Here is a 24074-nt window from a genome sequence, read left to right as displayed (position 1 = left end):
ATCCCCTCTCTTCCTCCCCTCCAGCTCCCCAAGTCGCCCCGCTCGGTGCTGCACGTCCCCTGCACAGAGCATGGCCAGGCTGTGCTGCACCCATGATGTCCCCATGTCCCCATGCAGCAAGCTGTGGCCTGGGACACCGCATCCCACCAGTGCCACCAGCACTGGCGGGGGTCTCGGTGGGCACCATGGTCCCTGCGTGCCCACGGCATCCCCATGCCCGCTCACCGAGGGGGCAGGACTGGAGGAGGGATCTGCAGGAGCTTAAGCCCATGGTCAAACCACACCTTTAAGCTCCTGCAATTGCCCCGAGTCCTGCTCTAGCACCAAAAGCCTTTTGGGACCTGCGTGGGGCCAAGGCGGCATCGCCATGGAGTCGCGGTGCTCGGCCACGCTCGGGGTGCTCCCGATGGGTCCCGGGTGGATTTTTCCCACTGGCCACACTCATCCCAGAGCTGCCCACCCCAGGGTTCAGGCCACCGTGGGTCTGCCGCCCCCAGTCCCTGCCCGACTCCTCCAGATGGGTGCCCTGGAGCATCCTGGTGCCCCCAGCCCCCCAGCGCTGCAGCCCCCAGCCCGGCTCTGGCTGGATGGGAGCCCATAGCATGGCAGCGCTTAATTACCAGGTAGGGAGTGGAGCAGGGCGGCATCGCTCACGCACAGCTTGGAGCCACTCAGTCATCCCAAAGGCATCCGCCCCACAGGGAGGAGCGCCCCGGCCCAGCATGTAAAAGCGGCCCCGCACAGCCGGGCTGCTTCGTCGCCTCGGAGCCTCCTCTGCTCCCGCTCCTCCTCACCGCCCGGCACGGCTGCAGCGTCATGGCAGGGCACGGCGCCGGCCTGCTCCTGCTCCTGGGTCTCATGCCAGGTAGGCGCCGCCAGTCCCTGCGCTCCTGCGGAGATGCCACCGAGGATGGAGGGGAGGCTGCCTGGCCACGGGGCACCCAAGGGTGCCAGGGCGGATGCACCCCGCGGGCAGCAGAGCGCCAGCATCTGGAGATTGGCCACGCTGTGTCCAAAGGCAGGCGGGTGGCGTGGAGCCCACCGTGGCCCTTTGTCCCCAGAGGCTGCCAGCACCCATGGGTGCTCAGTCCCACCGGGTCACCCAGCCCCCGTGGGTGCTAAACGCCAGCAGACGTGCCCCAGTGGGTCGGGTGCTGCAGGGGCGCAGGTCGGGGTGCCATGGGGCGCAGGAACGCGGTGCTCAGGCGCTGCCCACCCGGTGCCATGGTGCCTTTCTCTCCGCAGCTCTCCTCCTGGCCGTAAGGATCAACAGCAAGGGCCGGGAGGTGCTGTACCTGGCCAAGGGTGACTCGGTGAAGCTGGGCTGCCCCTACGTCCTCGAGCCTGAAGACAACGGTCCCCAGGGCGTGGGGATCGAGTGGATCCAAATCACGCCCGAGCGGACCGGTCCAGAGAATGTGGTGAGTGACCCCCCCCCCCCCCCCCCCCCCCCCCCCCAGCCACAGAGGGCTCCAGCTCCAAGTGGGGCTGTTCTGCAGCTGCCTCATCCCACAGGGAGGTGGAGGGAAGGAGAGATGGGGCAGGAGGGGTGGAGGAGGGATGGAGCTGGAGGGACGAGGCAGGAGGGATGGGGCAGGAGAGATGGAGGAGGGATGGGGCAGGAGGGGTGGGGCAGGAGAGATGGACAAGGCAAGATGGGGTAGGAAAGATGGAAAAAGTTGGAGGGATGGAGCAGGCATGCAGGAAGAAGCAGGACATTCGGGGACAAGCAGGACAGGCAGGGCAAGCAGGGTCTGGCAGAGCAGGGGAGGACCAGGCAGGACAGGCAGGGCTGGGTAGGCTCTGGCAGGACCAGGCAGGACCTGGCACGGACGCAGCAGCATCGTGCGAGGAGCAGGCAGGGCAGGGAAGGGGCAGGCAGCGCCGTTCCCTCCCCGCTCCCCGCCCCGGGGGTCCCCCTTCCCCTTCCTCACCACTATGTGCCCCCCCCCCACCCCCAGTTCCTGTCCTACCACGACCACCACGTCAACTACGGCAGCGGCTCGGGGCTGCAGGACAGGGTGGCCTTCGTGCAGAACGACCCGGGGCAGCACGACGCCTCCATCCGCCTGGCCGACCTGCAGGTCTCCGACACCGGTACCTACCAGTGCCGGGTGAAGAAAAACACCGTGGCGGTGCACGAGGTCATCGTCACCGTGCAAGGTGAGCCCCCCGGCCCCCTCCCCGATGGTGGCGGCCACGGTGGCCCCCCCGGTGCTCCCGGCGGTGACGGTGTCCCTTGCCCCGCAGAGAAGCCGGCCACCCCGCAGTGTTGGACCGAGGGGGAGCTGATCGAGGGGAGCAGCATCCTGCTGCGGTGCTACAGCCGAGGGGGGGCCTCGCCGCTCGCCTACCAGTGGGCCAAGCTGGCCGATGGCTACGGCGGGGGCCGCCTGCCCCACGGGACCATCCAAGGTGGGTGCTGGGGGTTCTGAGTGTGTGTGTGGGGGTCCTGGGTGGGTGTGGGGGGGGGTGTCTGGCTGGGGGGGTCTGTGTCCTTGGGTGCTCATGGCTGTCTCTGTGTGCCCCCGTGTCTGTGTGTTCCCGTGTCCATGTGCATCCATGTCCATCCGTGTGCGTGTGCATCCTTTTCCCTGCTCACCTGTGTCCATGTGCATCCATGGCCACGTGCACACCTGACCACGGATGCTGGAGTTTGTGCATGCCCGTGTCCGTGTGCACGCACATCCATGGGTGTCCACACACAGGCACGTATGTGATTGTCTGGGTGCCTTTGTGCATGGGTGTCATGTCCATGTGCACCCATGTTCACCCACATCCTTGTGTTCCCACATCCGTGTGCTCCCACATCCGTGTGTTCCCATGTCTGCGTGTTCCCATGTCTGTGTGCCCATGTCCCCATGGATCTGTGTCCACGTATGCCTGTGTCCTCGGGTGCCCATGTCCACGTGCACACGTGTCTGCATGTTCCTGTGTGTGTGTGCACCCATGTCTGTGTGTGTCCCTGTGCACCCATGTCCCTGGGCACCTGTGTACCTGTGTCCCTGGGCATCTGTGTCCCTGGGAACCCATGTCCCTGTGTACCTGCGTCCGTGTGTACCCATGTCCGTGTGTACTCATGTCCCTGTGTCCCCGTGTCCCTGCGTCCCCACGCTGAGGGTGCCGTCTCTCCCGCAGGACGTGCTCCTGGCGACCTTCTGATCCGTAGCCTGTCCGAGGTGCACGCTGGCGTCTACCAGTGCCGTGTCACCAACCGTGTGGGCTACGCCGTGTGCCAGATCAACCTCGGCCTCTCACCAAGTAAGTGCCACCACGGGGGGGGGGGGGGGGGGGACATGCAAACACGCACGGGCAGGGGGCTGCCAGGGGCTGGCTCTGTGCACCGGGGTGCCACCGGTGGTGCGGTGATGTGGGGACAGCCGGCGGAGAGGCCGGCGGTGACAGGCTGTGCTCCCGCGGCAGGAGGCGGAAGACAGGCGGGCATCATCGTGGGCTCCATCCTGGGCTCCCTCCTGCTCCTCAGCCTGCTGGGGCTCCTCATCTGGGCCCTCATCTGCCGCTACCGCCGCAAGGAGTGCCAGCGGACCTGCAGCGACTGCAGGTGAGGGACATGGGGACGTGGGGATGGGGTGGGTGCCAGCCGGGCCAGCAGGGTCCAATGGATGCCGCTGGGCACAGCTGGGGACTGCTGGGACCCATGGGTGCAGCTGGGGACCCATGGGCATTGCTGGTGCCACCAGGCACCGATGGCCACCACGGCTCACCTATGGGTGCCACCTGACACAGGTGGGGACTGAGGGGCACTAGTGGGTGCCAGCAGGCTCCGATGGGTGCCAGTGGGCACCGATGAGCACCGAAGGGTGCTTTTGGGTGCCACAGGTGGCACTGATGGCAGCCAGCAGGGTGCTGGGGTGGGTGCTGCTGAGCATCAGTGGGCACCGAGAGGTGCCACTGGCCCTGACGAGCAGCAGTGGGTGCTGATGGGTGCCAGCGGGCGCTGCTGGGAACCTGCGGGCACCTTTGGGTGCTGATGGGTGCCTGGCGGGGGGGGGGGGGGCCGCTCCCCTCTGCCACCATCCGCAGGAGCAGCACGGGCGGCACCATGACCCGCGCCTGCAACGTGTGCGCCCACCACAGCTACTCGCCCCACGGCATCAGCTACATGCAGTGCCAGCACGGCGACGGCGACGAGCGGGCGGCTGCCCTCATGTGCAACGACGGCATCCGGCACCAGGTCACCTGCCCGGCTCTGTAACCTCCCCCCCCGCCACGCCGGCCCCACGCGCCCCCGATTCGGCTCAATGTGTGTGTACGGGGGGGGGGGGAGCCCCCGCCAGCCCCGGCGCGGGGCTGCGCTGCCGGAGCTCGCCGCGAAAATCGAAGTGGGGACCTCGGCTCCCGCCCCCCCCTTCCCGAAACAGCCACGACCTCCGAGCAAAAGTCGCCGTTTGGGTTCATCGTTCTCCTTTTGGAGCTGAATATTTTTTTTTGTTTTATTTCGTTTTTGGCCATTTTTTTTTTTTTTTGTATCTCCCCCGCCCCCCGCCCCAGCCCCAGCCCCAGCGATATTTATTTTGTGCCTGCTCGGTGCAGGGCAGCCACGTGCCAACCCCCCCCCCCCCAAAATTGCCTCTGGCCCGGCGCCGCAGGCGCCCCAGGATTGGCTTCAGCAATTTTGCCTTTATTCGAGACGAGACGCCATTGTTGGCACCAGGATTCGAAGTTTGGGGAAACGAACCAAAAAAAAAAAAAAAGAAAGAAAAGAAAAGAAAGAAAGAAAAAAAAAAGGAAAAAAAAGAAAAAAGAAAAAAGGAATCGAGAAAAGAAATAAACCAAAGTGAACCAAGTGCGGCCCCGTCACGTTTTCCCGGGGGGGTTATGGGGTGGTGTTGATTTTCAGGCGTGGGACCGGTGACACGAGCTCATTATGGGATGGGAGGTTGAAAGCTGCCATTGTTGGTGCCAGGGGACCTGCACGGTGGTGGCAGCGCCCATCCCAATGTCCCGGTGTGGCTGCTGCTGATGCAACCCCAGAGCACCCATGGGTGCTCTCTGGGGTGCCCCACGCCAGGGCAGGCAGGGGCAGGGGCCAGTGACAGCTCAGGGACAGCTTCGGACAGGGAGTGGGGTGGCCTCAGAGGGCCTGCAGGCAGGATGCCCTAACCCTAAACCCCGTAATCCTCACCCTTAAACCCCAGCCTGACCCTAAGGCTGCCCCCCGCCCCGTGTAACAATAACCCCTGCCCTAACCCTAACCCTAACCCTGACCCTAACCCTGAATCGAGCCCTAACCCTAAATCTAACTCTAACCCTGAATCTAACCCCAATCCTGACTCTAACCCTAATCCTGTCCCCAGGATTGGGGATGGGACAGGACGGGACAGGATGGGAGAGGACAGGACAGGACTGGAGGGGACAGGACAGGACGGGCCGGGACGGGACAGGACCGGAGGGGACAGACGGGATGGGACGGGACGGGCAGGTCAGACCGGCCCCACCGCGGTGTCATGGGGCAGGGGCAGAAAGTCCGGTCCTGGACAAAGGCTGGGGCAGGCGGAGGTGGCCATAAAAGCGCGGCGGAACAAAGGCGGCCACGGCTGCTTCGTGGTCGGGCTGCCTGCAGCGGTGGCCCCACTCCAGAGGCCGTCTGCGTCCTTGCATCGCCCTCACCAGCCGCCGGCGTGCCAAAGACAGCCGGGTGGGCGCTGTGCCCGGCTCGCTGCCCGGCTCCAAGCCCCTGAGGCGCAGCCGGGCCTGGGGGGGTCCCAGGGATGGGGGGGGGACAGCCCTGGCTGGGGACTGTGGGCTTCACCTGGCACCGTGGTGCAGCGTGGCATGGCATGGTACGGCACCGAATGGCATGGCATGACACAGCATGGCATGGCACAGCACGGCACGGCACAGCACGGCATGGCACAGCACCAAATGGCATGGCACGGCATGGCATGGCATGGCACGGCATGGCACAGCACGGCACGGCATGGCATGGCACAGCACCAAATGGCATGGCACGGCACGACACGGCACGGCATGGCACAGCACGGCACGGCATGGCATGGCACAGCATGGCACGGCATGGCACGGCACGGCATGGCATGGCATGGCACGGCATGGCACGGCACGGCATGGCACAGCACGGCACGGCATGGCACGGCACGGCACGGCATGGCACGGCACGGCACGGCACGGCATGGCACAGCACGGCACGGCATGGCACGGCACGGCATGGCACAGCACGGCACGGCATGGCACGGCACGGCATGGCATGGCATGGCACGGCATGGCACGGCACGGCATGGCACGGCAGAGCATGGCACGCCATGGCATGGCACGGCACAGCACCGCAGGGCACGGCACGGCATGGCACAGCACGGCATGGCACGGCAGAGCATGGCACGCCATGGCATGGCACGGCACAGCACCGCAGGGCACGGCACGGCACGGCTTGGCATGGTGCAGCCCCCCCGGCCATTTACACCCCCCCCCAAGGTCCCCAAGACCCAGCCCTGAGCTCCCCAAGGGGCTCCACGGCACCAGCACCCGCGGCACCCCGCGGGGGTGGCCCCGCCCCTCCAGCGTTGGCCACGCCCGTTCCATCTTGGCCACGCCCCCTTCGGTCTTGGCCGCGCCCCTTCACCGCGGCCGCCAGGGGGAGCGCGCGGCCCGGGGGGGGGGTCACGTGGTGGCGGTTGCTAGGAGACGGCGGACGCGGCGGATGGCGGCCCGCTACGGGGCGGGGCAGGTGGGGGGGGGCGGAGGGGTAAAAGGGGGGGATGGGGGGGTAACGGGGGGGGAAGGGGGGTAATAGGGGGGGAAGGGGGGAGTAACAGGGGGTAACAGGGGGTAAAGGAGGGGTAGTGGGGGTAACAGGGGGGGTAACGGGGGGTAAAACGGGGGGTAAACGGGGGTAAAGGGGGTAACGGGAGGGGTAAAGGGGTGTAACGGGGGGGTAACGGGGGGTGAAGGGGGGGAAGGGGGGTAACAGGGGGTAACGGGGGGGTAAAGGGGGAGTAACAGGGGGTAAAGGAGGGGTAGTGGGGGTAACAGGGGGGTAACGGGGGGTTTTAAAGGGGGGTAAACGGGGGGGGTAAAGGGGGTAACGGGAGGGGTAAAGGGGTGTAACGGGGGGGTAACGGGGGGTGAAGGGGGGGAAGGGGGGTAACAGGGGGTAACGGGGGGGGTAAAGGGGGAGTAACAGGGGGTAAAGGAGGGGTAGTGGGGGTAACGGGGGGTAAAACGGGGGGTAAACGGGGGTAAAGGGAGGGGTAACGGGGGTAAAGGAGGGGTAAAGGGGTGTAACGGGGGGGTAACGGGGAGTAAACGGTGGGTAAAGAGGGATAACGGGGGGGTAATGGAAGGTAACAGGGGGGTAACGGGGGGTAAAGAGGGGGTGAGGGGGGGTAACGGGGCCGGTCTCTCAGCGGCCCCGCTCCCCCCGCAGTACGAGGACGCCTTCAGCGCTCCCCGCCTGCAGAACTGGGAGGTGCCGCAGCCGGGCCGGCAGGTAACGGGGGACCCCCACCCCCCCCACTCCCCCCACCCCAAACCCGGCCAACGGGGCCACCGCCCCCCCCCCCCGCCACGGCCCCTCCTGGTGTCCCCAGTTCCCCTCCCCAACCTCAGCCGCCCCCCCCGACCCCCCCCCCCCCCCAAACCCCCCCCCCAGCCCCCCCCCTCCCCCAATTCCCAACCCCCCCAGACCCCCCCCCCTCCTCCCCCCCAGCGCCCCTCGCCGCGGGACGGCTCCACGCAGATCCTGGCCGACGACCGCGGCCACCTGCTCCCCTCCGTGCCCCGCTCCCAGGTGAGTGCCGCAGCCTCCGGCCCCCCCACCCCCCCCCAAGCCCCCATCCCGTCCCCCCCCGTTCCCCCCCGTTTCTCCTTCCAGGCCTCGCCCTGGGGCACGTTTCTGGGGACGTGGGACATGCCGCCGAGGATTCCCCCCGCCAAGCTGAACCTCACGGCCCGCTCGGCCGCCGCCGCCTCCCGCCTCACCGGCTGGCTCCGCGCCTCCGCCGCCCTCACCGGCGCCTGCAACGGCCTCCGGGCCGAGGTCACCGGCAAGGTGGGTGCCCCTCGGCGGCGGGGGCCTGGTCCCCCGGGGTGACGCGCACCGGGCCCCCTCGCTCCGGGGGGCTGGGGGAGGATTTTCCGGGCTGGGAGCTGATTCTGGGGGCGTTTCGCGCGGTCTGGGTGGGAAGGGGGGGCGGGCGCAGAGCTGGAGCTGCGGGGGGACGGGGCGGGGGGGGCCCCCTCTCCTCCCGTGGGACGCTGCAGGCAGGTCCCCCCCCACCTCCCCACCCGGTGCCACCGCCTCCCCCGGGCACAGGGCTCCCCGCGGCCCCCCGAAGCCAGGCTCGTGCTCCCGCTGCTGGCCGGGTGCCTGGGGCCGTGGCGGCGCCGGCAGGAGGAGCTCCCAGCCCAGAGGAAACCTCAGAGCACCGGGGCTGGCGCTGAGCTGCTCCCAGAGCCCCCTTTTCCAGCAGCCGCAGCACCTCGATCCCCTCCGAGCCCCTCACCCCTCTCCACCACCCCTCATCCCTGTGTTTGTGAGCAGGGTGTAACGCAAATCCCCCTCGTGCAGCCCCAAGAGCCTTGGCCGGACGCGGGCACCTCCGAGGAGCCTTCGAGGACCGGCCGGGGGCCCGGCGAGGATCCCCAGGGTGCTCAGCCCTCTCCCAAATCGCCGCTGGAGGAGCAGCCCGGCAGCGACTGCCCTAAGCCCGGCCTCGTGGACGTCCGCGCGGAGCGGGACGCGTCGCCGGAGCCACCGGCTTCGTGCCAGCCTCGCGGCGAGGACGAGCAGGGGGCAGGGAGCCCAGCCGGGGTCCTGAGCTCCCCGCAGCCCGGCCTGGGGGATCTCGGGGGTGTCACCGCACCCCAAATCCCGGCCTCAGCCACTGTGAGGGAGGCTGGGCCGCAGGGAAAGGGATCGGCATGGCCGCACCGGGGGCTTTGAGCTGTCTGGGCTCTCCTCGGCCCCTCTCCTGCAGCTCCCGCGAGCCCGTTCCCAGCAGAGATCCAAAAAGCACCCGGGGGAGGGCAGGAGAGCGCTTCACAGAGCACCGAGCGAGGCCGGTGCCGAGCGGTTGTGTTTTGACAGCAATTGGAAAAATAGAGGTTTAAAAAAAAACACCATAAAACTCCCGCTGTTTGGTTTCGGGGGCCGCGCCCTCCCCGTGCCGTGTCTCTGCTCATCCCCCGGATTGGCGTCTCGTTCCTTGGTGTTTCACCTGCAGCTCCCGGTGCTCAGCACCACAAACCCCGTTACCGTCGGGTTTCATTCACTGCCCACCAGCAGGGAACGGGGGGCAGCGGGGACGGATCCTGCGCCGCTGGCAGGAGGGAAATAAAGCCTGCGAAGCGCGGCCCGGAGGCACAGCGAAGGCCGAACTTCGTTAGCAGCTGGCACGCCTGACAGAATAGCTCATTAGCAAGCAGAAGTGGCTTCCGAATAAAAGCCGCTTCAGCAACTGCAGGAAGTAATGGGTTTAAAGCTAAATTACAGCCGTTTTCACCCAGAAAATTGCTCCTGCTGGGGCACGGAGCTGTACTGAAAGGGATTCGGCAGCGCGTCCCCTCCCTCTGCCGCGCTGACAGCAGAGAGGTTCCTCATCTGGTGCTCGGGGCGAGGATGCCTCCTGCTAATTAAAGGTTGGTCGGCTCCGCCAGGCAGGCGAGAGGCCGAGCGGGAGGGAAGGGGCTGGAGGTAAACGCAGCAGCCCCGGCCGGTTCTTTATCAGGGCAGCTCCCCCCCCGCAAGCCCGCGGAGAGCAGATGTTCCCCGTAAAGCCGGCGTCTGGCCGGATGCTGAGCACGGGAAGGAGGCCGAGACCCTCGCTGGGACGGAAAAGCGAGGCAGAGCTCCTCTCTGTGCTGGCCTCTTCGCAAAGCAAACCTTAAAACCGGGCAGACTGGAGCGAAAAGCTGCGCTCCGAGCGCGGGCGTCCCAAACAAACACGGCCCAGGTAGGAAATTCCTTTCTGCTGGGCTGGCAGCGCTCCGCAAAGCAACCCCTCAGCCAAACTCCAAAGTTCAGGCGCTACACCTGGCTCTACAAACACAGCCAAGAGCTTGTTTTTCCATCCCAGCTTCTCTGGGAAGCTGCAAGTCCCTTAGCCTCAGAGCAAGCCCCCCCCTTCTCGTCTGACTCCCCGGTTAAGAGCCGAGCCCAAACACGCGTGAGGGATCGAGGCTGCTTTATTGCAAAGGTGGGCGATGAAGAAGCGCTGAGCCGACAGCCGCTGGCAACACGCGCCGGGAGAACCACGGCCCTCCCGGGCACGCCGCTGACGGAGCAACTTCCCAACGGGAAAACTGGACGTGGCAGGGGCTCCGGAGCCCCCAAATCTGGCTGAATTAGAACAATTTCAACGGCGAGGAGTCGGGACTGAGCACCGCGGTGGCACGCGGGCGGCCCAAACGTCCCCTTCCCCGCGCGGGTGCTGGCGTTGGCAGCTGTGCCCGCTCTCCCTCCCCTGGCACAGGCTGCCCTCAATGCGGACGGTTGTCCTGCGCCGAGCCTACACGCGTGCTGCCGGCCTCCCCGAGCCCACTCGGAGCCGCGGGGACACAGATCCAGCATTGTCCCAAGCTCGGGGACAGGGCAGAGAAAAGAAACGCCCTGGAGTTTGCTCGGGTTAAGTCCGGCAGCTCTCAGGAGTGCGACGCCGCAAGCACGAGACCCCCCACGTCCTGTCCTCCCCCCTCCGCCCCGCCGCAACGAGGCAGCCAGCTGGGCGCAGCGCTTCGCCGGGGCTAAGGAAAAGCAACTCTGATCATCCGCGGGATTCGTCAGCAGGGGAAGCGCCCCCAAAGGCTTCTAGTGACTCGGGAGTCTGTGTCCCCCCCCCCCCCCCGGCCTCCCTCTCCTCGTGCATCCCCAGGTGGGCCAGGACGGAACAAATCTTCCAAAAACCGGGAGGCCGTCGACCGGGAGGAGCCTTCACAGGGCCGCGAGCCCCGCCGAGGAGAGCAGGGTCAAGACCAGGACCAGCACCCCGGACTGCTGGACCTGGCTGAGCTTGAAGCCCTTCCCCAGGTCCCACGCCTGTGGGGAGAGAAGAGACAGCGGAGTTAGCACACCGGGACACGGACAGGCCCTCGCGGGGCTGTGCCAGACACAGGTGGAGAGGCACTGCCCTGGTAAAAACCAGCAAAACCACCCCAAAAACCTGCCTCCAGATTATGGGCTACAAACAGGCACAAGCATCTGTCACTGCAAGGAAACGGGCAGGGGTCTCCGGGCTGTGCCGGAGGAAGCTGATCCCCACCCCCCCACCCAGCAGCAAAGCCGCCCGGGAGCTCTCCCTAATCCCCCGCAGCCGCAGCGCGCCAGGTTCGCTTCCCAAGCAGCAGCTGCTCTCCGCTCGCTTCTCTCCTGCTGACAGAAATAGGTTACAGAGCACGGCGCAGAGCCGAGGCCGCGCCGACAGCCCCGGGGCAGAGCCGAGCGGGGGGGAGGACCAGCCTCGGCTCCCAGCGCGTCCGCGAGCACCTCTGGGGGACGCTGAAAAGACCCCCTGGGTGCTGCGGACGGGTTCCCATCTCCCACCTGATTTTGGCCGGTGCAAGCCGGGTGGCCGAGCGCAGCCGTGGAGCCGCCAACCCGAACCCGCTCCCCGTTTATTCCCTTTGCATCACCGCTGTGCTGCGCTGCCGGGCTCGGCCGGGGGCTAGCGCCGCTGGTTTCGTTGTGCGACGATTTAATTGGCAGCCTAATTTATACGTGCCGTCAGAGACTTCCAGCACGCGTTCAGTTCACGATGCTCCGAGCACGGAGCCGCTTACGACTGCTCCATTTGCCCACCAGCATCTCCGAGCGCTCGCAGAGCGGGTACCGAGCACCCGCGGCGCTGCCGGTCGGCCCCGAGGACCCCGGCAGCGGCTCCTCCCGCAGCGCACGGCCGCTGCGCACCCCGGCAGCCTGGCCGGGAGCTGCCACGAGCGCCTCGTGACGGCTGCTGCTGGGTGCAGGACACGAACAGCACCAAGCAGCTTCGGCGCCGTCAGCACCCGCGGCGTGAGCCCGCGTCTCCGCACGTGCCGCCGCCCGCAGCAGGAGGATCGTGTCACGCTCCGGGCCAGCTGCTTTTGCAATTTGCTGCCCTAAAACCAAAGCTAGCTGGAGCTGCAGAAACACAAAATCAGCTCCAAAAAGCAGCACGTCTGGTACTCTTCCCAGCGAGGAACCCTCAGCTCTCCAGCTCCCCCTCCTTCGTCAAACACAGGAAGCTCGGCTGAGCAGAGCCGCCTGTTCCACTGCAGCCCGGGGCAGACGCCACGGGTTATTTTCCGTCACCAGTCCTCTGTGCTGTGTCTTCTGGGCTCGTTAAATAGCCCAGCGCTATTTAGGAGCAGGAGGAGGGGGGGATAACGAGCAAAGGGGGGACACTTCTGCCTGCACGGCCCCGCGGAGCAGGGGATGCTGCAGCTGGCTGCGCCGCCCCGTGAAGCATCCGCGCGGCGCTGCTCTTTGCGACTTAAACGTACCCCAAAACAGCTCAGAGGTGATTAATTCTCGTTTCCAAGGGCACCTTCCCAGACTGCACACCCGGAGCTCCCGCAGCAGCAGCAGCGGCAGCAGCAGCTTCCCCCCCTCACTCCCCTGGGCGCACCGGGAGCCCACTCACCAGGTGCCGGATCCCATTCCAGGTGTGGTAGGAGAGGGGGAAAGCCAGGGCGAACTTAGCGGAGTAGATGAGAGCAGGGCCCAGGCTGAGCGACTTCACCACGGCCAGGTAGTGGGGAAACTGCTCCGGGAGCAGCAGGGCAGCCAGGCTGAAGAGGGAGACGCCTGCAGGAGACAAAGCCCGCGGGTGAGGCCGGCGGCAGCGGCCCCGTGCTGTCCCCAAAGACCCAGGCACGCAGCAGCACCCTTGGTGGAAGCCCGAGGCCCCAGAAGCGGAGCCCCGGGCTCAGGAGCTGTGCTTGGCAGCAGCTCTGCGCCCGTTTATTTCCTGCGCGTAAGAGCAGCTCCAGCCAAATCTGTCTGCCCGGCCACAAACCCCACACAGCAAGGGATGCTCCCGCTGGTCACACGCGGGGCCACCTCTGTGCCCCTGGTTTGGGGACAGGGCCTGAACCAAACAATCAGCAGAGGAAGGAGGGGGAAGGCCTCTCCTGCCTGGTGGCAGCCGTGCCGTGACAACGCACCCCGGGGTGCCGAGGGCTCCAAGCGGGGGCAGCAACGCCCTGAGGGTGGGTCCTGCAGCGGGGCTGCGCCACTCACACAACACCCGGCAGAGCTCGGGCAACGGCAGCGACACCAGCCCAAAGTCAAGGTTAAAGGGACGAGCGAGGCGGGAACCGCGGGGCGGCGGCCCTTCAGCAACGCCCTCGGGTCCACGTCTCGGGACAGGAGGCCCGGGCTGCCCCGAGCAGGCGTCAGCAGGAGAGGCAGCAGCCGAAGAAGACAGCGTGCCGCGAGCGGCCGCGGGACCCGCTGCGCCTTCCCCTCCTCGTTTCCAGGCCAGGAGGGCTTTCTCCAGACGGTGCTGCCGAAAGAACGGGAGCGGTCGCAGCGAGCCGCCAGCCACGTCGCGAGCTCAATAGCGCCCGATTGCAGCGCCGCACGCACGCTCGGGCGCCTCGGCTGAGGCCGGCGCGAGGCAACCAGCTGCTTCCCCCCCGGCTCAGCCACTCGTCTGCTCGGCGGCCTTTGCGTCAGCCCCCGAGAAGCGCAGGAAGGCAGAGGCTCCCGTAATTACAGCCCTCGGCGGAGAGGAGATGAGCGCTTCCCCCTCCTCAGCAGAAAGCCATTCTCCTCCGTGCTCCATCGGCGCGGAAAGCGATCGCCTCCCGCCCCGGCAGAGGCTGATAAATGGCTCCTTTATGCGGCACCCGAAAGGGCGGCAGCGGCCCCGCCAGCTCGGGCTGCTGCCAGGGACCTTGTGCCACGGGGCCAGGCACGTCCCCAGCTCCCGGGGACAAAACCCCCCGAGCCCTGCGCTGCGCACGGAGGCTCTGGGGGCACGCACGGGTGCCGGTTTTGGGAAGCCCGACCTCCCAGCCCTCGCTGCCCCCTCTCGCTTCCGCCCAGCTGCACTTTTCGGGTGAAGGAGGTGAGGCCCCGGCCCCGCGCGCCTCCCCGGAGCCCCTTCGCTCGCTGCTCTCCTGCAGAAGCCGACCCAGCTCCTCCCCCCTCGGCAGCTCCTTCCCGCTGCCGTGACGGAAATGAAGCAGCCGGTCACAGTCAGGCACCCTCTCGCTCAGTCGAGCCAGATTGCTGGGGGGGGGGTTAGCAGCTTTGATGGCAGGGCCACCTTCTCCTCCAGCAGGATCCCCGGGAAGGCAGCGGCCGCTCCCGGGAAGCTGCGAGACTCTGACAGTGCCAGGGAAAATCCCCAAAGCTCTGCCGGGCTGCCAGCCCCTCCCTCGGACGGGGGGAAAAAGAAAAAAAAAAACAGGCGCTGAAGAGAGGGGCTGAGATCTGGAGCAGCTTTTGCAGGCTGGGGGAGGTCTGGAAGGAGGACTGGGGACGGGGGCACCCAGGCCACGGCGCCGCGAGGGCTCTGAGGGCTTTTAAACCCCAGGGAGCATCGATTCCTTCGCAGGGCTGGAGCCAGCGCAGCGCGGGGAGATCTGGGCACGGATAAGCGGGGAGAAAACCCGCTGCTGGAGCCAGCGCCGGAACTGGAGACGAGGGGGAGAAACCCGCAGGCACGTCTCCGAACCACCCGGAGGGATCTGGCCCCGCGCCGTGAGCGGGTCGGAGACGCAACGCACCTAAGCTGAGCGCGACGCCGGTGCCCCGGTGCGTGATGGACATCGCCATGGGCAGGGACCACCTGCAAAACAAACCGAGCTCGTCAGCAAAACGCGGCACGAGGCGGGCGGGAGGAGCGGGGAGAAAGCAGGGCCCCGCCTGTTCCTAGAGAGCTCGGCGCGGCCGGGCCTGCACTCGGAGCTATTCAAGGAATCCGGCCCGAGCGAGAGGGGAGAGCCGGGGGAATTTGCAGAGGCAGCTTGGGAATGGCAAAGGGCGCCGGCACGGCCCGGGGAAGGGGAAGGGCTCGAAGGGAGCTGCAAGGGGGCGGAACGGGAGGCTGCGAAGGGCTTTAGGGACAGAGGGGCAGGGGCTGGGCACCCAGACTCGGAGCTAAGCGAGGGAACGTGGAAAAGTGACGGAAGCGGCCCCAAAAAAGCCGTCCTCCCCCCGGTGAGGGAGAGGCACGGATCTGCCGGGGGGGGGGAGGGGGGGGGGGCACCCGTCCTCAGTGCCCCACGTGAAAAAAACTTGAGCTTTAACAACCCCGCGGGGTGCCTGGGGGCGTGCTGCCCCCCCCCAGCTCGTGCTGTTCATAGCGTTAACAGACGGTCGCCCCGACCTGCGCCTGAAGTGCCGGGGGAAATGCACGCAGGGGCCGGGGCTGCCCCCAAAACTCAGGGCCCGGGGGCGTCCCCGCGCGTGGCCGAGGGGCTCTTACTTGTAGATGGTGACGTGAGGGGACAGGGGACGGCTGGACTTGGCGTTCTTCTCCCAGAAGCGAGCCATCTCCTCCTTGGCCGTCGTCGCCATCGGGACAACGCTGCGAGGAGAAGAGGGGACGGGCGGTGAGGGGGGGACCGGACGGCGGGGGGGGGGGGCTCCAGCCGTGCACGGACACGGGTACGGGAGGGTCTCCGCCAGCAATTTATTAACGGCTGATTAAGAACAGGAACGGGCAGGCCGCAAAGCTCGGCTCTGTGCCGGAACCCGGGCCGGCAGCGGAGCTGCACGCCCAGGTCGGGGCGTGGGATATCAGCGCGTTAGGTAACGCCGATAACGCACAGCCCCGGTAATTGCACGCTGCACCAAACGAAGAGCTCCTCGTTTAACGTGCCTGAGATTACGCAGCAATTACACTTAGAGCCCAATTTAGCAGAAAATCACCACTTCTCCCTAAGCCCGACAGCATGGGAGGATTTGCGGCTCCCGGCCCTCTGGGGTGACGCAGGGGGGTGGCGGCGGCCCCCGCCGAGGGACCCCCACCCTTTATTTATCCCCTAAATAGGCCGCCCGCACGGCGGGGATCGGGCAGTTACTAAGCGGACAGAAAGCACACGTGCCCCCGCGCCTCGGCCACGATCCCTCGGGGCAGAAGTTAATCCCGTCACCCCCCCACCCCCCCCCCGTAAACCCTCGCACTCACTGTCGCACGGGGAAGCCGGGGCCGAGCCGAGCCAGCAGGCATCGCCGCCCGACGCATCTGCAAGAGAGGTGGAGAAGGTTCCTGAGCGCCGACGCAACGCCGGCGGCGGGGCCGGGGAGGGAATTCGCCACCTTGGGGGTTTGTGCCTTAAAATCAGCCCCGAGGTGCAAGGTCTGGGCTCTTTCTAAACCTCCGAGCTCTCACCTCGAGCCTCCAGACCCTGCCCGCGGGTTCGTTCTTTACGACACCCCGTAATTAGCCTCAGGGTAATTAGCCTCAGCCGTAACAGCTCGTTTGTAGGACAGACTGAACTGCGCCCTGAGCTCAGGGCCGCGCCGAGGCAGCCCAGCGCTCGCTCTCCCTCCGGCGATCAGCAGGGCGGGCGCGGGCGGCACACGGCCCCGGAAACCCACCTGCGGGGCTCCACGGGCAGGGCCGCTCGAGGCCACCGCAGTCCCCGCGCCTGGAAGGGTGGCATCGCCCCTCGTCTGGCTCCGGGGGGGGCGGCAGGTCACCGTCCCAGCCCGCCCCACGCGGCGTTTCGGCCACGCCAGCGCTGCGGGCGGGAGGTGAAAAGGGATTTCACGGCGCCCCGAGGAGTGGGAGCCCCGGCCCGGCGCAGCTCGAGCGCTTGCAGCTGTGGGCTGGAATCTCCGGCGGCCGCTCGCGGCGCTCCCAGCGAGGACAGAGCACAAGAGGCAGCGCTGCGCTTCCCGGCGCCACGGTGGGAACGAGGCGGGGAGCAGCGCCTGGCAGGAGCGTTAATTAATTAATTAACCTCCTCAAACACCCAGGCGTCTGTAGCAGCGTCTCCCAGCGCTTCGTTAGCGGCGGCGGGTAAACAAGAACGCAGCTCTGCCGCTCTTCAGACGTCCTGAGAGCACGGCTGGGCGAACGTCTGGGGGTCAGCTCTCGGCCAGGTGTGAGCGCCTAACAAAGGCCGTCGCCACGAAGCGCTCGAGATCCGGCCTTAATGATGCGAGGGATGTTTCCTTTCAAAACCCTCCCTCGCCTTCGGAGGCAGGGCCTGAAGCTCCGCAGGTCCGCGGGACGGCATCGCAGCTTGCGCTCGTCTCGCCGCGGCTGCTGCCTGCTGAGCGCCGCCGGCTGCGGGGCCGTTTCTTTCCAAGCTTCCACCGTCTGTATTCAGCTGCCGTGGGAAAAACCAAATCCCACGAAGTTGCCGTTGCAAAAACAGCCTCACTACGGCCCCGCGCCGTTTCCCCACCGAAAACCTTTCTGGGCACAGCCTCGAGTTCCTCAAAACCCTCCCTGAAAACTCGGCTGAGCTGCAGGGGGAGGAAGCGGCGGCAGCCGAGCGGCTCGGAGCCTCCAGCCAGCCCTCCCTCCCCCCCCCAAGAGACCCCTGGAAACAACAAAAAAAAAGCCTCAGAAAGCTCCAGGAGCCCTCCCGGCCGCTCCCCGGGGCAGGCGGGGCGTGGGCCCGTAGCAGACGGGGCTGTTCCTCCCCAAAACCCCATCGCCACCTCCCCACCCGGCGCTCGCAGCTCGGCCAGGCCGGGCGGGAGCAGCCCCGAGCCCCCCCCAGCTCCCGGGCAGGGGAGAGGAGGTGAATAATTAACCTGTGCCCGCAGGCTATTAATTATTGCGCCTCTCACGCCCTTTCCGGAGTCCCAGCCTCCTTCGGCTCCTCGGGAGCTGCTCAGCACCACCGGTGCTGGAAGAGGGAGCTCAGGCCCCAGAGCACAGCGTTCAGAGCCAGACGGCACGCAGCGCGCCTGCGCTTCTTCAGAGCCCCATCCCCCAGCAGGAGCTCCCCATCCTCTCGGCACAATTTTAATGCGTTTCTTCTTTTTTTCTTTTTTTTTTTAGACTCAAAGCATCGCAGCTTGCTTCAGTGCAACGAACGCCGCTCGCAAAACGCGGCCCCGCGGCTCAGCAATCGAGGTCGCGGCGCGCCCAGGCCCCGTCCCCTTCGTTATTTATCCCGCTCTGAGCCGCCGCATCTGCTCCAGCTCCCGGCCGTTACCTCACGTTTCCTTCCAGATCACCGACAGACGCAGTTTTCCCTAAAAATCCGAGCCCTCAAGCGGGAGCCCACAGACCCGAAGGTCGCCCACGCCGGCTGCCACCTGCAGGAGGGGACAACGACGCAGGTGACAGCTCGGGGACGGCGGGAGCTACCGGGGACCCAATAATTTGGGGGTTTTCTCCCTCGGGAGCACAACCTCAGGAGGCGCCGGGGCCGGCTCTCGAGGAGCAGCAGCTCCGCGTCGCCTCGGCAGAGGCCGTCAGCGTTTACCCGGCGCGACAGCTCTATAAAAATCGCTCGGATTTTGCCACGGAGGCGGCAAACGAGAGGTGATCAAAGACGCTTTTTTCATCTGCCGGGCAGGAGCAGGCAGGAGGGGGAGGCTTCAAAGCAGAGACCTGCTTTTGTCTCGTGTTCCGAGCCCGCGCTGCGATCGCGCCGGGGAGCTCTGATTTTCAGCAAACCGCCCCAAAAAGCTTCCCACAAAAGCCCGACGGCCGCAAAGAGACCACGTTAAGGGGACGAAACCCCCGGAATCCAGCTTCGACGCTGACATCAAAGAGCCAAACATCCGTAACCGGCGGCGGGGAGGCGGCAGGAATAAAACTTTAAAGGAGTAAAGGCGAACGGGCACCTTCCTCCGGCTACGGGCGACGTCCCGGCCCCGCAGGGGTTGTTCCGGGGGATATTTGGGGTTATTCCTGCCGGGGGCCACCGAGCTCCTGCAGAAGCCGCGTGTGACGGCTCTGCGAGGACGCGGGGCCTGCCCTGAGCACGGCCCCGAGCTGCTGCGGCGCGGGACGGGGTCGGCGCAGCCCTTCCCTGCGGCAACAACGGCCGATTTTACCAATTTCCCCGATATTTGGGCTCGTCCCGGGCCAGGCAAACCCCAGCACCCCGCTCCCTGCCCCTAGGCTGAAGGGAGCCAGACCCGTGCTCCGTTTTCCCACCGCTTCCCACCCCAAAGCCGCCTCCTCCCGCTGGTCCCAGTGAGACCCCGTCACCCCCTCCCGCCCCGCCACAGGGCCGCCGCTGCCCCGGTACCGGCGGGTGCAGGGGGCACGGAGCCAGCGCCCGGTGCCCGCGGCTCTCCGGCCGCTTTGCCGCTGCCCGAGCCCTCGGGCTCCCCCCGGGCAGCCCCAGGACCCCCGGAGCCGCCTCAAACCCCTCCCCCCCCCCGGCAGCGGCCCCACAGCGAGGACACCCCCGGCGGGGGGGGGGGGGGGGGGGGGGTGAGGCTCGGGGAGCGCCCGGAGTCGGGCGGGGACCCCAAAACCAACCCCCCCCCCCCCCCCAGAGGGGCGTCCAAGCGCTGCCGGGGCTCCGTGACCACGTCCCCGGGGGCCTCCCCACCCCCCCGGGCACCCCCCCCCCCCCCCGGGCACCGGAGCCCCCCCCGGTGCCGCCTCTCGGCCCCCGCCCGCACCGGGCTGGGACCAGGCCCGGGGCCGCCCTCACCGGGCACGGGGGGGGGGGGGGGGGGGGGCTGGGGGCGGGGGGAGCCGCCGGGGGCAGACACGGGGACACCGGGACGATACCGGAGGGGGGGCACCGGGAGGGTCCCGGGGGGGCACCGGGGGACTCCGGGGGACCCAGGGAGGCGAGAGTCACCTCAACGCCAGCGCCGCCATCTTGAAGCGTCCGCAAAGCGGAAGCGGCCGTGACGCACTTCCGCCCCCTCCCCGGTGCACCACTCCCCCCCCCCCCTCCCCCGGTGTCACCGGGGCTGGGCCCGGCCCCGCCGCTCCCGCAGGGCACCGAAAGTCCCGCAAAGCGCTGTTCTCGCCCCAAAATGGAGCCCCGATAGAGGGGGGGGGGGAGCGGTGGGGGTGTCCCGGGGGGGCACGGGGCCAGCGGCGGCTGGGGGACGGGGAGGGACGGGGGGGGGGACACAAGGGGGGGGGGGACACAAGAGGGGACACGGGGGAACGTGGGGACACGGGGGGGGGACACGGGGGGGCACAAGAGAGGACGCAGGAGGGGACACGGGGGGGGGAGGACACAAGGGGGGGGACACGGGGGAATGTGGGGACACGGGGGGGGGGGCACAAGAGAGGACACGGGAGGGGACACGGGGGGGGGAGGACACAAGGGGGGGGACACGGGGGAATGTGGGGACACGGGGGGGGGGGGGCACAAGAGAGGACACGGGAGGGGACACGGGGGGGGGAGGACACAAGGGGGGGGGCACGGGGGTGCAGGAGGGAACATGGGGACACGGGGGGGGGCGTGGGGACACGCAGGAGGGGACACAAGGGGGGGACGGGGGGCGACACGGGGACGCAGGAGGGGACACGGGGACAGAGGAGGGCACGCAGCCCCCAGCGCCACCCCCACATCCCGGTCCTCAAACCCCCCTACAGCCCGTCCGTGTGTCTGTCCCCACGCTGCCCGTCCCGCGGGGACCGGGAGGCCCGGAGCCAGCCGTGGCCATGGGACGGGAGGGGACACGGCGGGGGGGGGGGGGGGGGACACATGGGTGGGACACAGGAGGGGACATGGCCACCAGCGCCGTCCCCACACCCTGGTCCCTGCACCCCCAAAAAGCTCATCTGCGTGTCTGTCCCCGAGCTGTCTGCCCTGTGGGGACCCGGAGGCGCAGTCAGACGTGGCTGTGGGACCGCGGGGACACGGGTGGGACACAGAAGGGGGCACAGGGGTGGGACGCGGGACACGGCCCCCAGCGCCATCCCCACATCCTGGTCCCTGCACCCCCAAAAAGCCCGTCCGTGTGTCTGTCCCCACACTGCCCGCCCCGTGGGGACCGGGAGGCCTGGAGCCACCATGGCCATGGGACGGGAGGGGTCACAGGAGGGGACACAGGAGGGGACACGACCCCCAGTGCCTTCCCCACATCCTGGTCCCTGCACCCCAAAAAGCCCGTCCATCTGTCTGTCCCCGCGCTGCCCATCCTGGGGGGATTGGGAGGCCTGGAGCCACCATGGCCATGGGACAGGAGGGGACACAGGTGGGACACAGGAGGGGGCACAGCCCCTGTCCCTGTCCCCACGCCCCATCCCCAGACCCCCAACAAGCTCGTCCGTGCGTCCGTCCCCGTGCTGCCCGTCCGTGCGTCCCCTCCGTCCCCGGCCGCATTCCTGCCCGGCCGCCTCCGCCACGGGGCGAGAATGCGGCGGCACAAAGGCCGCAGTGTGCCCGGCTCCCCGCCCGCCGCGTGCCTTCCCCTCCTCGCCCAACGCCGAACAAAATGTCCCCTGTGTCCCCCCCGGGGCGTCCCGCACCCCGCCGCCCCGGCTGCCCGGCGCCCATTGGGCCGCCGGCGGCGCCGTTCGACGCCGCTCGCTCTTAAACCTCGGCACCCACCCGCCCGGCACCCTCCGGCCCCGCGCCCCGCCAGCCCTCCATGCGGCTCGGAGCCGGCCGGTGACAGCAGCCGCCACCATGTCGCAAGGTGCCGGGGACAGCCGGAGCCTCCTCGTCCTCGCCGGGCTCCTCGCCGTGCTGGGTAAGCGGGGACGCGCAGGGGGGGACGCGGCCGCTGCTGGGGACCGGTGCTCCGGGGACCGGTGCTGGCCGTGCTCCCGGGGGTGTCACCGGTGGCCGTGTCCATGGGGGTGCCGCCGTCCCCCGGTCGCCGTCACCGCGCCGTGAGGACAGCCCCAGCACCGGTGGCCGTGTCCATTGGGGTGCCACCGTCCCCCGGTCGCCGTCACCGCCTCGGTCACCTCTGCGGGGATGAGAGCTGGGCACAGGCAGAGGGGGCCCAGCACCCCCCGGTGCCCCCCACAAAGAGCCGCTGTCCCCCGCCAGCCCTTGTGCATTCTCCGCGGCCAACAAAAGCCCTTTGGTGGCGGCCGGGGACTTGGCGCGGGGCCGGCGCGGGGGCGCAGAGCGGCCACCGGCTTCCCCCCCCCGGCCCCGGGGACGGGCAGCGGCGCCGTGCCGGTGTCCCCGCGGGGCTGAGGGCTCTGTGCCCCCCGGCAGGGCTGGCTCCCACGTCGGCCATCCACGTGTACACGCCGCGGGAGGTGTACGGCACCGTCGGCTCCCACGTCACCCTCTCGTGCAGCTTCTGGTCCAGCGAGTGGATCTCCGAGGACATCTCCATCACCTGGCACTTCCAGGCCGAGGGCTCCCGCGACAGCATCTCCGTAAGCGCCCGCTCCGGGACGGGTCTCGAGGGGGGGCCCTGCTGCGCCCCGAGCTCCCACGACCCCCTGTGTCCCCCCCCCCCTCTTTTCTCCGCCACCAGATATTTCACTACGCCAAGGGGCAGCCCTACATCGATGACGTGGGCACCTTCAAGGAGCGCATGGAGTGGGTGGGCAACCCCCGCCGCAAGGACGGCTCCATCGTCATCCACAACCTGGACTACACCGACAACGGCACCTTCACCTGCGACGTCAAGAACCCGCCCGACATCGTGGGCAAGTCCTCCCAGGTCACGCTCTACGTCCTCGAGAAAGGTACGGGGCGCCCAGCGTGTCCCCCCCCGTCCCCGCCCCGCTGTCCCCGTGGGGTGACGGGGTCCCGGTGCCCCCGCAGTGCCCACCCGGTACGGCGTCGTGCTGGGCTCCATCATCGGCGGGGCCCTGCTGCTGGTGCTCCTGGTGGTGGCCCTCGTCTACCTCGTGCGCTACTGCTGGCTCCGGAGGCAGGCGGTCCTGCAGCGACGGCTTAGGTGAGGCACGACAATGATTCGGGGCAAAACCGCCCCGAAACGGGGCTGTGTCGCGGGCTGGGGGCTGTCTGGGGGCTGCTGACCTCTCGGAGCTGCCTTTTTCCCTTCCTGACCCCGTTTTAGTGCCATGGAGAAGGGGAAGCTGCAGCGATCGGCCAAGGACGCGTCCAAGCGCGGCCGCCAGGTGAGCACCCCGGGGGAGGTTGGGGGGGGGGTGTTAAACGTGGGGCAGGGATTTAGGGATTTCCACCTCCTGCTTTTTGGGGTGGGGGGGAGTGGGGGGAAAGGAGGCGATGCTGACGCCGCCCCCTCCCCGCAGGCACCCGTCCTCTACGCCATGCTGGACCACAGCCGCAGCACAAAGGCGGCGAGCGAGAAGAAAGCCAAGGGAGCCCCGGGCGACTCCCGCAAGGACAAGAAATAGCGGTTAGCGGGCAGGGAAGGTGCCGCGGCGGCAGCGGCGGCGGCGGGGGTTGACGCCGGGGCCCCCCGCGCCCCGAAAGTGGTGATGACCATCGAGATGGAGCTGCGGGGGGAGGCCCCCGAGGCCGCCCGCTCGCCGTCCGCCGCCCGCTCCCCGAGCAAGGGCAGCCTCGCCAGCGCCCTGCGGAACATCCTCAAGCCGAACTCGGAGAAGTGACGCCCGACGGGGCCGGGGACCCGGCGAGGAGCGGGGTGTGGTCCTCGCCCCGGGTCCCCCGGCCTCGGGGACGCCCCCGCGGCCCCCCCCCGCCCCGAAGCCCCCTCCATCGGCACCTTCCTCTGCGCAACCGCTGCCCTCGCCCGGCCCCCGGGCTCCGATGTAATTTTTTTTTTCTTTTCGAATCACTGAATTTTTGGGTCCCCACCTGGGCTGGCTCGGTCCCCTCCCCCCCTCCTCGGGGACCTGCGGGGTCCCCGCAGGGCCGTGCCACCCCCTCCCCATCCTCCCCCCCCCCCCCCCCCCCCCCAAAAAACAGCCCCCGGGAGGGTTTCTCCGTCCCCGCCGTTGCCCCTTTTCTGGCCGTTTTCTCGTCTCTCCCCGCGACCGAGCCAAAATGACGTCGTGGGGTGGCCCCCGCCCCGTCCCCTCCGTCCCGCACCCCATTAACCCTCCCGCCCCGTAACCCCCGGCCCCCCCTGCGCCGGCCGAAGCCTCGGGGAGGAGGAGAGGCCGCAGCCGGGCCGGAGGAGCCGCCGGCGCCCATCGCCCCGTTGGGTTTTTCAATGCCCCGTCCCCGTCCCCGTCCCCACAGCGCCGTTAATAAAACTCACATCTCCTGGAGCCCGGCGTCACCTCGAGGTCGGGGGGGTGGGGGGGTTGTTGGGGGGGGGCAGGGGTGTTGTTGGGGGGGCTGAGCACTCA

The 24074-nt window shown here is 68.2% G+C and overlaps 4 protein-coding genes across 8 annotated transcripts; 3 read left to right on the top strand and 1 right to left on the bottom strand.

The window, feature by feature from the left end:
- Nucleotides 1–710: 710 nt before the first annotated feature.
- VSIG8 (V-set and immunoglobulin domain containing 8) lies at nucleotides 711–4235 on the top strand. 4 transcript variants are annotated; one of them, XM_040538832.1, is made up of 7 exons: nucleotides 711–865; nucleotides 1246–1421; nucleotides 1962–2163; nucleotides 2251–2415; nucleotides 3139–3261; nucleotides 3406–3562; nucleotides 4099–4235. In XM_040538832.1, exons 1-7 carry the CDS (start codon nucleotides 817–819, stop codon nucleotides 4214–4216), a joined length of 990 nt encoding a protein of 329 aa, XP_040394766.1. In that variant the 5' UTR covers nucleotides 711–816; the 3' UTR covers nucleotides 4217–4235. The 4 variants fall into 4 exon arrangements, with proteins under 4 accessions (XP_040394766.1, XP_040394765.1, XP_040394764.1 ...); XM_040538831.1 differs by having other exon boundaries at nucleotides 3424–3562; nucleotides 4045–4229; XM_040538830.1 differs by having other exon boundaries at nucleotides 4051–4229.
- Nucleotides 4236–6591: 2356 nt separating this feature from the next.
- On the top strand, nucleotides 6592–10640 carry CFAP126 (cilia and flagella associated protein 126). 2 transcript variants are annotated; one of them, XM_040538825.1, is made up of 5 exons: nucleotides 6592–6703; nucleotides 7403–7465; nucleotides 7685–7765; nucleotides 7850–8026; nucleotides 8546–10640. In XM_040538825.1, exons 1-5 carry the CDS (start codon nucleotides 6677–6679, stop codon nucleotides 8918–8920), a joined length of 723 nt encoding a protein of 240 aa, XP_040394759.1. In that variant the 5' UTR covers nucleotides 6592–6676; the 3' UTR covers nucleotides 8921–10640. The 2 variants fall into 2 exon arrangements, with proteins under 2 accessions (XP_040394759.1, XP_040394760.1); XM_040538826.1 differs by lacking the exon at nucleotides 7685–7765.
- On the bottom strand, nucleotides 10144–19799 carry SDHC (succinate dehydrogenase complex subunit C). The gene is made up of 6 exons (XM_040538827.1): nucleotides 19699–19799; nucleotides 16095–16151; nucleotides 15390–15491; nucleotides 14689–14750; nucleotides 12594–12757; nucleotides 10144–11011 (listed from the first exon to the last, which is right to left on the bottom strand). The coding sequence occupies exons 1-6, from the start codon at nucleotides 19716–19718 to the stop codon at nucleotides 10907–10909; spliced, it is 510 nt and encodes a 169-aa protein (XP_040394761.1). The 5' UTR covers nucleotides 19719–19799; the 3' UTR covers nucleotides 10144–10906.
- A 1523-nt stretch (nucleotides 19800–21322) lies between these two features.
- On the top strand, nucleotides 21323–23993 carry MPZ (myelin protein zero). Its single transcript, XM_040538824.1, is given in 6 exon segments — nucleotides 21323–21553; nucleotides 22033–22199; nucleotides 22301–22514; nucleotides 22594–22729; nucleotides 22853–22913; nucleotides 23049–23993. Coding segments are annotated over 6 exon segments (963 nt in total). The 5' UTR covers nucleotides 21323–21489; the 3' UTR covers nucleotides 23370–23993.
- The last annotated feature ends 81 nt before the right edge of the window (nucleotides 23994–24074 follow it).

This window comes from Cygnus olor, chromosome 28, assembly GCF_009769625.2.
Source record: "Cygnus olor isolate bCygOlo1 chromosome 28, bCygOlo1.pri.v2, whole genome shotgun sequence".
NCBI classification, from domain to species: Eukaryota; Metazoa; Chordata; class Aves; order Anseriformes; family Anatidae; genus Cygnus; species Cygnus olor.
The sequence above is the reverse complement of the archived record's forward strand: the minus strand, read 5'-3'. Positions and strand labels throughout refer to the sequence as shown.

Bases quoted from the DNA above. Each gene is read 5' to 3' on its own strand.
- VSIG8 (XM_040538828.1), top strand. From the start codon at position 817: ATGGCAGGGCACGGCGCCGGCCTGCTCCTGCTCCTGGGTCTCATGCCA. The intron at 2,164-2,250 runs GTGAGCCCCCCG...CTTGCCCCGCAG, and splicing joins GGTCATCGTCACCGTGCAAG to AGAAGCCGGCCACCCCGCAG. The intron at 3,563-4,044 runs GTGAGGGACATG...CACCATCCGCAG, and splicing joins CGGACCTGCAGCGACTGCAG to GAGCAGCACGGGCGGCACCA.
- CFAP126 (XM_040538825.1), top strand. From the start codon at position 6,677: ATGGCGGCCCGCTACGGGGCGGGGCAG. The intron at 6,704-7,402 runs GTGGGGGGGGGC...CTCCCCCCGCAG, and splicing joins CCCGCTACGGGGCGGGGCAG to TACGAGGACGCCTTCAGCGC. The intron at 7,466-7,684 runs GTAACGGGGGAC...CCTCCCCCCCAG, and splicing joins TGCCGCAGCCGGGCCGGCAG to CGCCCCTCGCCGCGGGACGG.
- SDHC (XM_040538827.1), bottom strand. From the start codon at position 19,718: ATGGCGGCGCTGGCGTTGAG. The intron at 14,751-15,389 runs GTAAGAGCCCCT...TTTGTTTTGCAG, and splicing joins CCTCACGTCACCATCTACAA to GTGGTCCCTGCCCATGGCGA. The intron at 11,012-12,593 runs GTGAGTGGGCTC...CTCTCCCCACAG, and splicing joins GGAATGGGATCCGGCACCTG to GCGTGGGACCTGGGGAAGGG.